The sequence below is a fragment of the Herpailurus yagouaroundi genome, unplaced genomic scaffold (assembly GCF_014898765.1).
Source record: "Herpailurus yagouaroundi ecotype Mexico unplaced genomic scaffold, PumYag 203, whole genome shotgun sequence".
NCBI classification, from domain to species: Eukaryota; Metazoa; Chordata; class Mammalia; order Carnivora; family Felidae; genus Herpailurus; species Herpailurus yagouaroundi.
In genome coordinates, this window is record NW_024412434.1 from 18,388,319 (window position 1) to 18,405,698 (window position 17,380).

Below are 17,380 nucleotides of genomic sequence, written 5' to 3' on the forward strand. Positions count from 1 at the left end.
TCCTTCCTTCCTTCCTTCCTTCCTTCCTTCCTTCCTTCCTTCCTTCCCCCCCACCCTCTGTCTTTCTTTCTTAACATTCGGGTATGTTTTTGAAGGACTTAAACACCCCATAGTCAAGAGCATCCATGAGAAATATATGACTCTTATTTAATGACACACAACTATTTATTTAGATGAAGAAACCCTTGTACGTCCCCAGCTCTTACCCCATGAACTCTTACCCCCTTTCTCTGGAGTCCCAGAGGAATGGGAAGAAGGACCCGGTGGCTGGCACAGGGAGTAGGGACAGCATGGGGGACAAGGCTGAAGACTTAGTAGAAGTCAGAACACTGAAGGGGCTGCCGTTGAAGAGCATTAAGCAGAAGAGGGCTACCCCACCATACCCACAAGCCCCTGCTGCACTCATTCATTGGAGAAGTGAGCTGCTAGCTTGAGTAAGGATATCTTCAGTCAAGTGCTATGTAAAATGTTGACCATAACAAGACCACAGACTGAACTGAGGTTTTCTCCACGTAGTTACCTCTCATTGCCTGTCTTGAAGGAGCTGTGAGGCCCCTTACCACAATCATCACGGAGTTCCTATCTTCTGACCTACTCTGTCTAGAGTGTCCTCCTGCTCAGCTCAGGCATCACCCTAAGAAAACGTCCCTTCCCTTACTAAGCTGAGTTAGGCATAACCACACCTCCACGTTCCCATCAGACTGTCCGAGTATTGGTTATTAAAGCTATAGTGGCTGACACATTATCTTTTCATCAAGTCTAGAAATTTTTGGCAGATCAACATCAAACTTACTTTTGTATAGTTCCTTAAAGTCACTTAAAAAAAAAAAAAAACTCAAGAACTCTAGACCTGATCTTTCCCCATATTTTGGTTGGGCTCCTATGTTCTGTGATTATTAAAAGGTGAAAAAAGTTGATTGTGTTATAACATGAACACATTCTTTCAGTCCTCAGGGGTATAATCTCACTGGAGTAAAGAGCAATTGTTTGCTTTCTTACTAATGTCTCTGCTATCTTGTTCTTCCATTCCCTTGTAACAATATCCATCCCATTCTTTCCAGCAAAAATGAGTGCAGTAATTTTGTTATTTTCTCATCTGTCAAAAAAGGCAGTCACAATCCTTCTCTTTTTCATTTAACTGACCCTTTTGTTCTTTTGATCTGATCTTAAGATTTTTTGCTCATTCCAAGTCACAAACTGAATTCATTCAAACTTCTGATTTTTTCATGAGCTTCACCATTGTGCAGAACCAAAATCAATCACCTCTGACTTAAATTAAGTATTATTTTATTACAGAGACTTCTGCGTTCAGGACTTTGTTTCCCATTTTGGTGAACCCCCTGACTCCTGCTTTTATGAGCATTCAAGTTTGGGTGAGATCCAAAATGCAGGTCTAATCTTTCATTCCCTTGAAAGCATTATCTCCTGATGTCTGTTTATGGGCACTTATCAACGAGAATTGCTTCTTGGAGACACTGGAGGAAAATTATTCCTAGAACTAATACTTTCCTGTCTTCCTGATATCGAGGAATGTCCTGGAGATTAGATTTCACTCCTGGTCTTCCTGTATCATCACGTGTTGTGGGGTCTCACAAGCCAATAGAATAACAAAGATGTGTAGCAGGTGGGGGAAGACCCAGAGACCAAGCCAAAATTGTTTTTTTCTCCCCCCAGTAAATTATTTTTACTCCTGAAAAATGGAAAAGAAAAAAATATACCATAACGTAACTATTTGCTGCATGTCAAGGAGTAGAATTCTTTTTCCAGGCATAAACAAGAGAGAGAGAAAGAGAGAGAACCATTTTTATTTGTTGAGAGCTACCTAAAGGGAAAATTCAACTTTATATGAGCAATATTGAATTCTCTCTTGCACCTTCCTATAAAAATGCCCAAGAACTCACTATGCTGACTCTGGAAGTGGTTTTGGTTTCTAGCCTCTGTCCTTCATAGATTTGCAGTTAAGAACAGAACATTTAGATCTGGTTTCTTCTTCTTGATGTGAGGATAGTTTATGAAGCTCCATGAATTCCAGTTGATATCTATGAACTAAAGACTCCTATTCAGGCATTTGATGGAGAATTTTTGGAGGAATATCAGAAAATAGAAAAATGTGTATGAGCGAAAGACTAAATGCTTGCTTTGTGGAATCTGTGTAATGAAACAGAGAACATTTGGATATTTTCTTGTGTGCTATTAATTACGTGAGATTAAATGCCCCTTAATCAGTAGCTTCTCTGAGGCCAGAAAACTATTTGGGAATCTTCAGTACACATTTGCTAAAGGGAAATGAGCCACTGTTGAATAGTCTGGACCTGCAGAAATGTGTTCATGGCAAAGGGTTTGCTCTGGATTTGGGACCTACTTCAGCCTCTAACTCTTGGAACCCATTTACTTGGGGAAGGACAAAGGAGTCTTTATTTAAAGAAATTAATAATTCCTAATTACAAAGACCTTTGAAAGATAAAGCACTATGCAGATACTAATTAATTGGAAGCCTTATTTCCTAGGAAATTTTCTGGTAAAAACTTCTTTCCCCAGTAATGAAACTAGGGCAAGGAGACCATTTTCTGTTTCCAGCAATTCCTGTGGCTGAAGTCTTGCCCCCAAAAGCTTCAAAGAGTTAACAGACAATATTTTGCCACTTCCTGATTCTGCTGTTGCCTCTTTGTTCTGAAGAATTGATGTTTATCATCCTCCTGCTTACTCTGGATTGAAGACAGCGCTTGGGATGCAGATTTCCTAAGCATAGATGGTGTGTGCCATATACACTCAGATCTAGAAGGCTTTCTAGAAAAAAATCGCTGAGTTTGTTGTGTGTGTGTTTTCTCCAGGAGTGCAGTGATGATTAGCACACTTTATTTTATTTATTTCCACTGTCATCACTGGTGGGTTTTTAAAACATGCAGAGTTTAAATGATGAGGACAATCTGGTTTTAGCTCGGATGGTAGTTAGGTATTAAACTCATTACCTCTTTCAGTGAGTCAGTTACGTTAATATTGAACCATGGACTCTAATGCAAGTTAAACTATGACTTTGAAAGTGTATTTGACCTCTTCCCAATTGCCAAAGGCCCTCGCAGTGCTTTTGAAGACTGACAAGCCCAGTTTTGTTCGGCCAGAACTAAATCAGCAATAGAAAGCCATTATGCAAGTGACTTGTGCGGGGAGGTATAGATATGGTCACTCTTTTACTTTAAAGGTCACATGCAGCCGCCTTGAGAATACATTTTGCATGCAAACACTGTTATGTTAAAAAGACACAGAAATGGAAAGTCTTTAACTAACTACCTTTCACAATGTGGGAACATGACACAGAAAAACATTGGAGCAAGAGTAACACAGACTTAGGTTTTAATTCATCTTGTGCCTGTTTCTAATTCCGTGGCCTTGGGCAACGTGAGCCTTGCCAGTAAAATGAGATTAATACTTGCCTTTGAGGATCATAGCAAGGAAGCTGGTGATATGCTTCACTGCCTACCCCCCTCCCCGCCCCTTCCCCCCCCCCCCCCCCCGCCTGTCTTCTCACATTAAGTTACATTTAAATGAAAGAAATATACTTTGTAGTTATTTAGCAGAAAGTGTGCGATTAAAATTCATTCATTTTCTCCAAGTGAGAAGGAGGAGATAGAGAGGATTTACCTGCATGTCCAGGAACCAGAATCTCCTCTCAAATCTTAAGTCATTTTCCAATAGATAAACACAGTTGCCCAATCGCTTCCTACCAGAAAATGTCTTTAGATGACCCCAAGGTAAAAATAGTGCTCATAGACGGGCACTATTATTTTATAAGAAATGGTGTTATGATGTTGCCTAAGGCGAACAGTTAATAGATAGTATCAGGATTTAAATCCAGGCAGTCTTGTCCCATCTGGTCTCGGAGACTCAGATCTCTTATATACGATAGGCTCAGAAAGGTAGTAAAGTTGGTTTCAAGATTTTTTAAAAATCTTTTTTGGTGGCTGGCTGTGGTGGTAGAATAAACTTTCAGCAAGGAAGCTAGCTGGATCAAATGCTCAAATATATGAACTAGTGTGAAGTTCTATTATCTCAAGAATCTAATGAAATTTCCCAAAAGAATATTCTGTGTAAGGATGGGCGAGTGAAAAGAAAAGGGAAGGGGGTATGAGAGGGAGAGTATGGAAAGAGAGAGATGAGAGGAAGATAAATAGTTATACATAGGGAATGAATAATTGAAAAGTTTTTTAAGTTTAATCATCTATTGTGGTTAGTCTATGAGCTTGTCTTAATGAGAAAGGCAACCTTGGAATGATCATAAATGCAATTTATTAATGAACAGGTTTTACACAATGATATACTGATGTTGAAAGCTGCCTGGGACTTAATTATACCAAAAAAGTATTCATTGGTCTGAAAGTCAGATTTAACTGGGTGTCCCGTGTCTTTATTTGCTAGGTCTGGCAACTCTGTATGGAAGTGCGTGAGTGAGTCCGTGTTTTTACTCTCTGTCTCTGGTCACATTCAGTGATGTCTTCTTCCTTAGAACCCACTCAAAGGTGCCACCCCAGCAATTGTTTCTGGAGCCCTCCACGGGCCCATCAAGGTCTGTGCCCCGAGTGTGGCTCTGGATGCTTCTCAAACAGCCAGACTCTCATTCCCCGCACTGTCAATCACACATGTGTCTTCATCTTCGGACATGTGTGATTCGGAACATCTTCTAGTTCATGGTCATGCAGGCACTCCGTATTCCTTGTCTCTGATCCTTGACCCCGATGGTCACCTTCCCCCATGAGGGCCAGTGCTGCTCAAGGCAGACAAATGGTGACTCCGGGCCTGGCTCTCCACTCCATCGGATGCCCTCAAACCTGCAAAAATAGGCTGAGGCTCTATGACCCCTCTGTGTCCTTCCCATTCCCACCTGCCTTTCCCATACCTTCCACATTCCCTCGGAAGCTGTAGTACAGATAGAAAGCTAACTCAGCAACTTGAAGGATGACAATAGTTTAAAACAAATTTCCTTATTTGATTGTTATTGAACTGAAATCTTCTCAAAGCAAAACACCCACTGCAAGCTTGGGTATTATGTCAAATTGCATTTGTGAGTTAAAGTGTGGCTATGAAAGAAATGTTATTATCTAAGCTACATCTCTAACAGATGGAACTATTGCCCTTTGTAATACGATAATATGGATTGCATACTCTGAGATGTGGACGTACCATTGTCTGTGGAGTTATACAATCCCAGAGAACCTTTGGGAATACATCAGCTCAGTCAAGGTCACCTGTGCTTACTGGAGGGTCTGGTTGGATGGATGATGAATGGACTTGTTGATCTCTCCCTTTACCATCCTCAAGGAACTCCATCCCCCTTAGTTTATGAATGTCTGACCTTTGAAAGTGCTATTTGATGACCTGATACCAGAAGAATTTATGGTGGCAGTCTTGCCCAGATGGTAAGTTGTGCCCCTGTCTTATTTCTTGAGAGAGATAACACATTCACTCAACCCACTGCTTGAAGCGGAGCAGAGTGATTTTCTTCTAAGACTCCAGCCAGTAGATCTGGTTTTCTAGTTTATGGTTCCACGTGAATGTCATTGACTTGTAGTTGGACTTATTACTTTTCTTTAATTGGTGCTAAGAAACAGGCACTTGTGCTGAGGCACGGGCGCTGACATTGTGCTCTTGTGTAACCAACAGGTGTCTATGCTCCCCAGAGACACACGGCCCCCAGTGTGCATCCACATACAATGACTGTGAAGGGGGCTCCAAAGCACTCTGCGTCCACGGCATCTGTGAGGATCTAGTCCGAGTGCAGGCTGGAGAGGTGAGTCCCTCCCAGAACGTGGCTTCGTGGAGGGGGTCACGGTTGCTATTAGTCCCTTAGCCTGCATGTCTGTAGAGGAGCATCGTTCTGGCAGTGTTCCAGAGAGGAAGGTACTTCCTGCTCTCATCGGGGCACAGGTGAGGAAAAAGATGAGAGTTGTCCATAAATAAACAGAAAACTGGACCCAGAGGTGGTATCATTATAGAAATTCCTGCCTTTTTTGTTTTTACTTCATAAATCTCTCTGTGAGACATGACCTTCTCTTGGCCTCGCGAGCTATAACAGCGACGAGATGTGGAAACACCAAGGCCCGTTCTTGGTGGCAGCACACAGTTCTGAGGGTTCTGGATTTCTTTCTGGCTCCGGAGCACCTTTGAGTGCTATGGACCCTGAGTTTGTCTGCAGACTGCCTGACTTCTCCCTGTGCTCTGGATCCTGACAAGCTTGACTCCTGACCCTCAAGAGCACTCAGCATACGAGGCCTGCTTGGCCTTGTATGAGACCTTCAGGTCTTTATTTTTAGTTCTCTCTCTCTGTATATTTTTAAACGCATTGATAGAAAATGGTTCCTTTCCAGTGGTGGTGGGAGGAGGGAGTGGCTGGGAGGGGAAGGAAAGACTTTCAAAAAGGAAACAAACAGAATGGATTTTCCAAGGTCTGTGCCTCCATGGGTGTTTTTCCCTCTAAAAACATAGCGGGCTGAGTGGATTGACTTTAATTATATTGACTTACAGTTCTTGATTGTTGTTGCTCTTTCCCTGGCATCTTTGGGGCAAATTATAGGTTTTCCTTACTCTGAAATAAAGATGTTTCTCTTTTTGCGTGGTCGGGTCTAAATGCTTAATCACATGGGAAGAAAAAGAGAAGCCACTCCATTGGCCTTATGGAAATGAACGCTAGAGGATAAACAGTCGGGGGCTTGGTGAGATTTTCAAAAGCTTTTCTTGCTTATTCTCCTGATTGCTTTGATTCACACTCTTGTCATTCTGCCAGCCCATGTACAGCTGCATCTGTGATGCGGGGTGGACGTCCCCGCCGAGCAGCTCGGCCTGCCTGCTGGACATCGACGAGTGCAGCCTCCAGCCTGCGCCGTGTTCCACACTTGCCCAGTGCTTCAACACCCCAGGCTCCTTCTACTGCGGGGCCTGCCCGACAGGTATGTGGGCTCGGCCACGCCCAGCCAGGCAAGGTGCTAGAACAGCTTTCCTTCCCCGGCCAAAAGATAAGGAGACCGTTCTTAGGAAGCCTCCCAATCCCATCTCAGGTTCTATTTCCCTACATCGCCCTGCAGGCCGTCTTCCTTCTGTAATAATTCAGCCTCAGAAATCAGAGGGTCAGAGCCAGACGCTGGGGGGCAGAGTCAGCCGGGGCGGTGGTGAGGTCAGACATCTGATCCTTAAGGCCATCAGCTGACTGGACCTGCTCTCGTCCCTCCTTACTGGCCAGGTGTTTGTACGTAGGCAGATTAGTTGACCTCTTAATGTCACCTCTAGAGCCCCTGTAGTTCTCACCAGGGCACGTCACTGGAAGGCCCTGTGGTGGCCTTGCTGTAAAGAGGGATGTCTGACTCCAGCTCAGCCCCCCAGAGGACCGAATCTCCAGGCCAAGTCACTGAAAACATAGACTCTGGACTCAGAGACTGCTTGGGCTTGAGTCCACGCTTCATCCCTCACCATATGAGATCATTATCATCCACTCAGTGCATGTTTGTAGAGCCTACTATGAGCAAAGAAAGCACTTGCTGGGTGCACGGGTAAGCAGTTTACCAGACCTCAGGGAGTCTCCAAGGCCCGTTGGCACTTCTCGTGTGTTGTTAGAAGGTGGAACATGTAAGAGAACGTGATAGCAGCTGTTCTTCCATGAAAACCTCACTGAGACACTGTGCTAGGCAAATTTTGATTCTTGCAACTGTGACAAAATCAAGAAATGTTAGGAAATAGTATTATTCCCACTTTAAATGATAGGATCTTGACACTTGGAGAAGGTAAATAACTTGTCCCAAATCCCATAGTCGGGATTCAAACCCAGATCTGCGGATCTGAGCTGAGCTGCTGAATAGTCCGTTGTTCTGTCTGATCAAGGGAAGCACACACACACCCGTTGCTTCCTTTTGTGACTGTTGGTTTAGTGACTTTCTTCATGGTACATGGTTAGATCTTGTGTAACTGGAAAGAAATTGAAAAAAAACGCGTGAAGACTTTTTCCCTCTTAGGTCTCAGGGGCACATAAAATTAGCAAATAACCACATTCTTGAAGGTAATTTGCCAGTGACAGTCTTTCAAAACTAGAAATCGGAAAAATAAATTACTCGAATTAAAGGATTCTTCTTTATATCGTTGTAGAGAAAAAAGAAAAACAAAAGCTTTTTGTTTTCCTGTTAATGACCTTATTTTTCCCTGCCTATTAAAGTAATACATGCTGCTTATAAAATATAAAGAAACTTTAAAAATATGAAAATAAAACAGCAAAAAATACCCATAGTCTTATCACTCAGAGGGCCACCATTGGCATGTGGATGTATTTCCTTCCAGCTTTCTTCTGTGTATTCATTTCTTCACCCACAAATACAATAATTTTCTTAGGTAGGGTTTTAGAGAGGGACTGTTTCAGTCAATGAAAACAAATATTTTTTAAAAATGTAAAAGGTTTTAAACATTCTTATAATTTTAATCGTTATTATAGGAGTAATACAACTCAAGGTAACAATGGATACAAGCAGAAATACCAACAGTAAAATGACACTCTCTCTTCATCTTCAGTCTCATGCTCTGAACGAGACCACTGTGAACACATGTTCTCTCTCCTCTTCTTCCTTTTCCTTCTCTCCTACAAACACATAGACACGTATGCAGGTTTTTAAAAAATTCTTTCTCCAAATTGGGATCATTCTTTGCATATTCTTCTAAAAGTTGGTGTTATTAGCTAATGTATATATTTGAAAAACGTTAAATATGTGCATGTTATTTAAAATATTTGTATAGTATTCGACGGTAAACATGAGTCCTAATATATTTAATCATATTGATGATCAAGAGGGCTTTTCCCCCCCTTTAAACAACACTGCAGTAGACCTCTGCTTGCCTACATCTGTAGATGCTGGCAGTTTTATCACTGCAAGAGAGTTTTTAGAAGTGGACTTGTTAGTCAAAAAAAGAAGTGGACTTGTTAGTCAAATACATATATATATATAAATATATATATATGTATTTATATTTTAAAGTTTATTTATTTTGAGAGAGACCAGTGAATTGGGGAGAAGCAGAGAGAGGGAGAGAGAGAATCCCAAGTAGGCTCCACACTGTCAGCACAGAGCCCCAGTGTGGAGCTCCATCTCACGAACCGTGAGATCATGACCAAAGCTGAAATCAGGAGTTGGACGTTTAACCGACTGAGCCACCCGGATGCCCCCAAAGGTATATATTTTAAAAAATTTTAATGAGTACCGCTAGATCTATTTCCAGATAGGTTTTACTAATTATAGACTTCTGACTAAAAGCATATGAGAACCTCACTTGCCCGCCTCTTTGCCAGAATTTGTTTTTAAGAATGAAAATCTCATTTTAATATGTAGTTTCTTAGAGTGAAGCAAATTTTTATGTATCTTTGGCTATATGCGTTTCTTCGTTGTTAACTTGTCTATAGAGCTAACTTTTCAAATCTTCTGGTTTTTCTAGGCTGGCAAGGAAACGGATACAGTTGCCAAGATATCAATGAATGTGACATAAATAATGGCGGTTGTTCTGTGGTTCCACCTGTTACGTGTGTGAATACATTTGGGTCTTACCACTGTCAGGCCTGTCCACCAGGTGCTACGCCAAATTTCCCAACACCATTATAGGCAAAACATACATTTGGAAACATGGTCTTGTGCTCCATTTTAAAGATGACTCTGTCTAAGGAGATGTACTGAGCAGTGCAGAAAGTTTTATTTAACTTACAGATTCAGGGCACATTAGGTCAGCTCTATTATAAAAAGCAATAACAAATATTTTTAATACCACTGGAAAACAACAAAACTTTACAAATTGTGAAATAGCCTCTGGAGATAATGCAGAATTTGAAAAATTTTCTCTGTGGATCACAGACCTACAGCTCCATTGTTCCCACAAATACTCATGAGATGTTTTGCATGTAAAGTTTACTCAGTAACAGGCAGACTAGTAGGCATATAATACCTGTTCAGAGTTTCTCTTCTCTTCTGGAAAGAAGTCATTACTGGTATTCTGTGATCTAAACTGAGTGACTATCCAAGAAGTTTATGGAGTTCTAAGGGATAAACTGAAACCCTATTTGCTTTATTAAGTTAGTACTTGGGACTTCTACAGTAATTTAGCTCTTAGATCATTAAAGTCACTGTAATTAGAAAATGTCAACTTGCTGAGTGTCAGCAACTGTCTCAGTCTACCAGTAGTTTCATGCATCTTTTCATCTTTATTCATTTCCTTTTTTGTCCTTAGAAACACCATTAGAACATGGTTTCTGCAGTCAGTTTCCCAAATGGTTGTCCTTTTTCTTAACGATAGGAATTTGTTTATGGCACTTCATATTTACCTTTTCTGTTGTGATGATAGAAGCTCTCTGGTTGGGTTTCATAATGTTTGCTTCTTGGATTGGGATTCTTCTTCCATCTTCTTAATGTTGTTTGTCATGCCCTGTTCTCTCTGTGATCAGGGTACCAAGGCAATGGAAGAGTGTGCACGCTCGTCAATGTCTGCTTGGTTGATAATGGAGGCTGCCACCCACATGCGTCATGCTCCTCAGTTCTAGGTAATGACTCCCCTCTGCCTCTGGTTTGGGGTATTTCAATATGACCTTCTGAAACAAATCAACATTTTGAAAACAATCCTCTAACCTCAAAGTTCTTATTTTGATCTTCAAACCAAAAATAATCCATGTTTTAAAACTATACGTTTGGATTTTTTTTTTTTTTAATGTGGTAGACTATGCTCTCTGTGGTCTGGTCTAAATTAGCAATATTTCCCAAGATAATCAAGCCAGCTAATTAAATTTATGACTGTGTTTGAGCACATAGGAAGGAGAAAAGGAGGAAGGACCACCTGTCAACTCCTTCTAAGGCCTCTTTCATTTCTATGCTATTGGCCAAGACTGAGCCCTGTTGCTAACCCTGGCTGCAAGTCAGGCTGGGAAATGTAGTTTATTTCAGGAGCTTATGCCCTCAGTTAAAAAAGAATTCACTACGAAAGAATGGAAAAGTGGATCTAGGGGGATAACCAACAGTGTTTGCAATGCTGTGTAAAAGAAGTTTCACCTCCTATAATTTAAAAAATATATATTGCTTGAGGCACCTGGGTGGCTCAGTTGGTTAAGCATCTGACTTGGGCTCAGGTCATGATCTCACAGTTAATGGGTTTGAGCCCCGCACGGGACTCTGTGCTGACAGCTCAGAGCCTGGAGCCTGTTTCAGATTCTGTGTCTCCCTCTCTCTCTGCCCCTCCCCACCTTATACTCTCTCTCTCTCTCAAAGATAAATAAGCATTAAAAATATTTTAAATATATATTGCTAAATTTTCTCACAGAAATGTATCAGTTTATACTTGCCAACAGTGTATGAAACTACATGTTTCCCACTCTTGGCAATAATGGATACTACTGTTATTTTTCATTTTGGTCAAGTTTACAGGCAAAAATTGCCTTCCTATTATTTTGATTTTGACTACATCAAAATTACCTTTTTGATTACCAATAATTAATACTTTTTATATTTTACTACCTTTATTTTTTTCTATTTTTTTATGTCCTTTGTTCATCTGTTTTCTCATTGATGTGTAAAATTTCATTATGTACTAAGAATAATATATCATTATCTGTTTTATGGTTTACATGTATTTTCCCTGGCATATTGTTTTTATTTTAATTTTGTGGTGGCATTTTCTATTTAGAAGTTTAAAATTTCTATGTAGTCAAAAAGGTAAATCTTTTTTATAGGATTTTCTCCTCTTAGAATTAGGCTTTTCCTACCGAACTCTAAAAATAGTCAGGTGCTTGTTCTTTTATACTTTCTTTTATTTTTAACATTAAGATCTTGGATCTTTTTAAGATTTATTTGTATCTATGGCATCAAACATTTTGCTTGATAGTTTTATTCAAATGGGTGGCTCCAACTTCATTTATTGAATAAAGTATCGTATCTCTTGCTATTTCCAAATACTACTTTTATTTTTACGAGTGATATATGTGATATATATATATATAAGCACATATGTAAAAGAATATAGATGTATACACACACACATACATGTACATTTATGACTATTTAAACATTTATTAAATGATTCAGAGCATACTGAAATGGTTAAGAACATGGATTCTAGAAAAATAATGCTCGGATTTTGGTTTTCTCCCTGGCTTCACTGTATTCCAGCTGTGTGTCCTGGGTCAAGCCACCTAACCTTTTTGTGTTTTGTTCTCATCTATAAACGGGCATTAAAAGAGTACCTATTTATAGTCCATATAGGGCCAGTGCTTGCAACAGATACTGTCTTTGTTCATAAGAATATTCTTTTCTCTCAACCCCTCCGTGAGAAACTCTTTTTTCCCTTGGCGTACCTCACATTTGTACGCAACTCAGGACTGTGACATATGGACTGATAGCACCAACGTCAATTTGTGCATCAAGTATTGGAATGTAATGCCTTCTTTATTTTTAAGATGAAACATAGAAAAAGATCCTAATACTTCCTCTTTATAGTTGGCATGTCTGCCCCTAGGGATATGCAGACTTGATTTTGGCAATTCCTTGTCTAGACAACAGAGCCTGAGTTTTGTTACTGGGTCTGAATGAAGGAGACCTGTATTTACACTTCCATTTTTATTTCTGACAGGTTCTTTACCTCTCTGTACTTGTCTCCCGGGATATACTGGAAATGGCTATGGGCCAAATGGATGCGTGCAGCTCAGTAATGTTTGCTCGAACCGCCCCTGTTTAAATGGACAATGCATTGTGAGTCCTTGTTCTTCCTTCCTTAGCCGTTACCATTTAAATGAATTATTACAAGAATTCTAGAAGGTGTGTGTGGCTCAACACCTGCTACATACATCACATAACCCTTCTTTGTTCTTTGAGTTGGCTCAACGTTTATCGTCCATTGATTTGTTTCATGGCATTATGGTTTTCTTTCCCTAGGAAACGGTTTCTGGTTATCTTTGTAAGTGTGAATCAGGTTGGGCCGGCATCAACTGTACAGAAAATATAAATGAGTGTCTGAGCAACCCCTGCTTGAATGGGGGAACTTGTGTGGATGGCGTCAATGCATTCAGTTGTGAATGCACACGTTTCTGGACTGGATTTCTGTGTCAGATTCCCCAGCAAGGTATGCTCAGTGTCTCTTGTGCCACAGCTTAGAAGGATCATTCCTCAGTGAGTCCTGCTGCGGATTCTTCCACTTTCTTGTTTAGTTGCACAAATGCTTCCAACTAAGTCTTTCCTTCAAGCACTAGTATAGAATTTACAAGGTAAGTATTTATCTCAATTTAGGCCAAGAAGAACCTTCCTTCAAAGGAAGAAGTAAATTGGTATTTGCCATTTTTATTACGTCTGTTCTGAAAACAGAGTATGCTAAGGTATTGCCATTTTCTAAGGGAAGTTTTCTCTACAGCAGCTGTTTAATCTCCCTATAATATTACTCATTAAATCGTATCACTCTCCTGCTCTAGAACATACAGTCACTCCCCGTTGCCTGTTAAAGATTGGGACTGTTTCTCAATTATCCTCTATAACTAGGCCTTACCCTATCCAATCAACCTTATTTTTCACTAGTTTCCTAATAATACTCCCTTTCCAATGTAGATATCTTTTCTTGTCACTTGATCCCATGTACCACCATGCTGTGTTCCAATATTTGAGATATTTATTTCTCCATACTTGTCTGAATTCTTCCATTGCTTCACATCCAAATGTATCTGTCCTTCAGGAGTACTTCACCTTCAAGCTTCAATCTCCTTCATCCAGCCTCTCCTGATTACTTGTCCTCTCTCAGAACTCTTGATTCTGAATCAGCACGTCTATTGAGACCTCACTATGTGTTCAGGACTATGGTAGATGCTGTGGGAAAATAAGCATAAAACACTATCTCCACATATTACTTGCTGATCTTCTGGTTGAGGAGGCACATCTAATCCAAAATGGCAGAGGAGAGACAAGAAGTAGATAAGAACTAAGTTGCTTGGGGTCAAATCAAGTATCACTGAGGTGGAGGGAATGGGAGCCAGAGAAAACAAAAAGGGGCAGAAGAGGTTCCTGGTGGGGGCAAGGAAATCCCAAGTAGACTTCAAACAAGAGGTGGGATTTAGGCGGGTGTCCAAAGACAAAGGGGTGGGAGGAAGAGAGAACCACAGGGCATTTGTCTCCAATGTTAATCACTCAGACTTCTCTAATATTTCAGCAGCAAGGTTAGAGAGAGATACCTAGCTTCCTCCTTTTCAGAGTCTCTGTAAAGAACAGTTCCTCTTTCCCTTGGCAGTTTGTGGAGGGTCCCTCTCTGGGATGAATGGAAGCTTCAGCTATAAAAGCCCTGATGTTGGTTATGTGCATGATGTTAACTGCTTCTGGGTTATCCGAACTGAAGAGGGAAAGGTAAATGTAATAGCTCCTGTCTAAATGCACATTTCATTTATCTATGCGAACATGTAATATGTGTATGTATTCCATAAAATACACATAGTGGTAAATCAACTATCATATATTGAGGACTTGCTCGGTGTCAGGCTTTGGGCTAGATATTTTATGCATCTTTCCTAAACCTTACACTGACTCTTTGAAAAAAGTAATAGTGTCCTTATTTTGTAGATAAGATAAGGGAAACTAAGAGAAGCTAAGTAATTTTTTAAAAGCATTTCTTAGCTGGTAATTAGAGGAATAGGATTTCAAAGTCAAGTTTGTCTGGCTTCAAAATCCAGGCTTTGTCCAGTATGGATAATTCTCTGCAGGGATTGGCTGACTGCAAGCAGGGAATTTGTAAAGTCCTGCTCTCACTGAGACACTAGTGTTTGAGGAAGACCACTCAGTGTTCTGCTGATTATTATGCAAAAATAGGGACTGCTATTAAGATGGTTTTCTTATCCGTGCTTCTTTGTGCCATTGGGTGTGCCATTGTGCTGTGCTAATTGCTTCACAGACATTGTGTCATTGTATTTTAACCCTTGTAGCCCTGAGAGATAAGAATTGTTACTCTCATTTTACTATGAGGAAACGGAGCCTAGAGCAGCTGAGGAATTTGTCCAGGGTCACATGGACAAATGTGTAAGTGGCCTGCAGTGACTCAAACCCAGGCCACTCAACCCTGATGACTCTGACTGCTGCATGAACACTCCTCAAATTCAGATCTGACCCTGAAGTTTTTAGTTCTTCTATCCCCAGCATTCATTACTCAGACTTTTCCAAATATTTATTTCTCAACCAACTCCTGGACTCATTAAAATGAACTTGTGTGTCTGGATAGATAAGGTGTTCCCTTGCAATTCTGTGAACTTTTCCCTGTGAGCTGATGTTACAGGGGGTCATTGTACAATGGTCACAAAACATTTTTTCCCTTGAGAAGGGAGGATTCTTTGGAGCCTGGTGACCCTATAATAGCATAAACTCCAAAATCAATTTCCCAGTGGGTATGTTATGTGAATTTCCTTCCTTCCATTTAGTGTTCATGAATTCTATTTCCTGACATTGAAAACATTTTTCTTTCAAGAAAAGTCATTTTGTGAAAAAATGTTAATAGTTTTATTATCGATTTCTAAAATAAATTTGGCTGTTTTCCTTGGTTGTTTTGATTTTTAAATCTTATCTCCACAATTTGCACAATATAGTAGAAATTTTATAGAAATCAGGATAGTTCAGTTCATGAACATTTATTCAATTTTTATTGAAATTTCTTCAAGGACAAAAATGATGTAATGTTGGGTAACAGATCTTAAAAATACCCTAGCATAGAATTTCAAAAATATCCTGATATCCTTTTTCATTAGCTGAATGCTGTTGTTGTTTTAGATCACGATGGATATCAAATTCAACAGCTTCCTTTTTAGCAATTTGGCTGTTTTAAATGATACTATCCAAAAAATTTTTATTATATGAAGTATATCATTATATTTGAGTTTGTACATTCTAACATTTTAACTTGGAAATGTATGTTTGGGTTTATTCTCTTCTACTTGTATGCTCAGAACACTTCAGATTACTTTTTCCCTGTTCTCCACTCTTGGTGTCACCCATCTCTTAATGATATCCAACCACTGAAGACTTGGGGACTTTACACATATCTATACCATGCCTACCTCAGTCTATACCTGAAGTTGTCAATCTGTTAGTATCTCATTAAGAGCTTCAGAGAACCCTCAGGAATCAGCATCTCCGGGGATCAGTGAACATTTGTGTGGATGCTGCACACTACAGATTATTCAGGTGATCAGGGTATACATTCTTGTGAATGGTAATATTTGTCAGTTAAACTTAATTCAAGGTAGGTTTTTTAGATGTCCGTTGTATTTTACTGATTTCGAAGCGTGATTGTCAGCTCTACATTTGAAGTGCCTATGTTTAATGGACTTGACAGTTAAATGAAATCTAGGTACAAATATTTTATTAACCGATTCAGTAACAACTCAGTGGGTATTTTCAGTTATACAAGATAAGTAAGTTCTAGAGATCTGTTGTTCAACATAGTGCCTATAGTTAACAGCGCGATATCATGCACTTCAAAATTTGTTAGGACAGTGGATCTCATGTTGTGTTCTGACCACTAAAAGAAAAAAAAGAAAGAGAGACGCAAGGAAACTCTGGGAGGTGTTGAATATGCCTAGCACACTGACTGTGGTGATGGCATCACAGGTGTTGGTATATGTCCAAACTCATCCAATTATACACATTTAATATGTATCGTTCTTTGTATATCAAGTATACCTTAATAAAGCTGTTAAAAATCTAATTTGTTAACATCAAGATTTTTGATATATTTTGATATTGGCAGAAGCCTAAGCAATTTTTAACACAAGTTATTTAATAATATGTAGGGTTGTCATATGTGTTTGCAGATAATTGGGAAATTATAGATCTGTCTCTTGAAAGGTAAATTAATATGAATGCTTCCTTATTGGGAGAAATGCTTTAGAATTGACATGGAAGTGAAAAATAATGTATTGTGACCTTTATGTTTTTAGGTGCTGCGTATCACTTTCACTTTTTTCCAGTTAGAATCAGTGAACAATTGTCCACACGAGTTTCTTCAGGTTCATGATGGAGACTCCTCTGCAGCGTTTCAACTTGGAAGATTCTGTGGCTCTGTTCCCCCTCATGAACTCCTCAGTAGTGACAATGCCCTGTATTTTCATCTCTACTCTGAACATTTAAGAAATGAGAGAGGCTTCACAATAAGATGGGAAACACAGCAACCAGGTAAGTGTAAACAAAAAGAAAAATAGAGCAAAATCTTGAGATCAGTAAATTTTCTTGATTAGTATTAGACTTGTGGATAACATTACATGTTTTGAGATCTAAGGATTATATAATACTTTTGTAATTCCTTTCACATCAAATAAATCTGCAATACATTGAAATTTCATTTTGTGTTCAGAGATAATAAAATTTGG

The 17,380-nt window shown here is 39.7% G+C and overlaps 1 protein-coding gene across 1 annotated transcript in view; it reads left to right on the top strand.

Annotated features, from left to right (window-relative positions):
• The window catches only part of CUBN (cubilin), a 279,400-nt gene that overhangs the window by 6,632 nt on the left and 255,388 nt on the right, over window positions 1-17,380 (top strand). Inside the window, exons 7-14 of the mRNA XM_040451314.1 lie at window positions 5,656-5,782; window positions 6,776-6,938; window positions 9,457-9,588; window positions 10,454-10,549; window positions 12,625-12,743; window positions 12,927-13,113; window positions 14,263-14,375; window positions 16,952-17,186. Of these exons, the coding sequence (XP_040307248.1) occupies window positions 5,656-5,782; window positions 6,776-6,938; window positions 9,457-9,588; window positions 10,454-10,549; window positions 12,625-12,743; window positions 12,927-13,113; window positions 14,263-14,375; window positions 16,952-17,186 (1,172 nt within the window). The remainder of the gene's footprint in view (window positions 1-5,655; window positions 5,783-6,775; window positions 6,939-9,456; window positions 9,589-10,453; window positions 10,550-12,624; window positions 12,744-12,926; window positions 13,114-14,262; window positions 14,376-16,951; window positions 17,187-17,380) is intronic.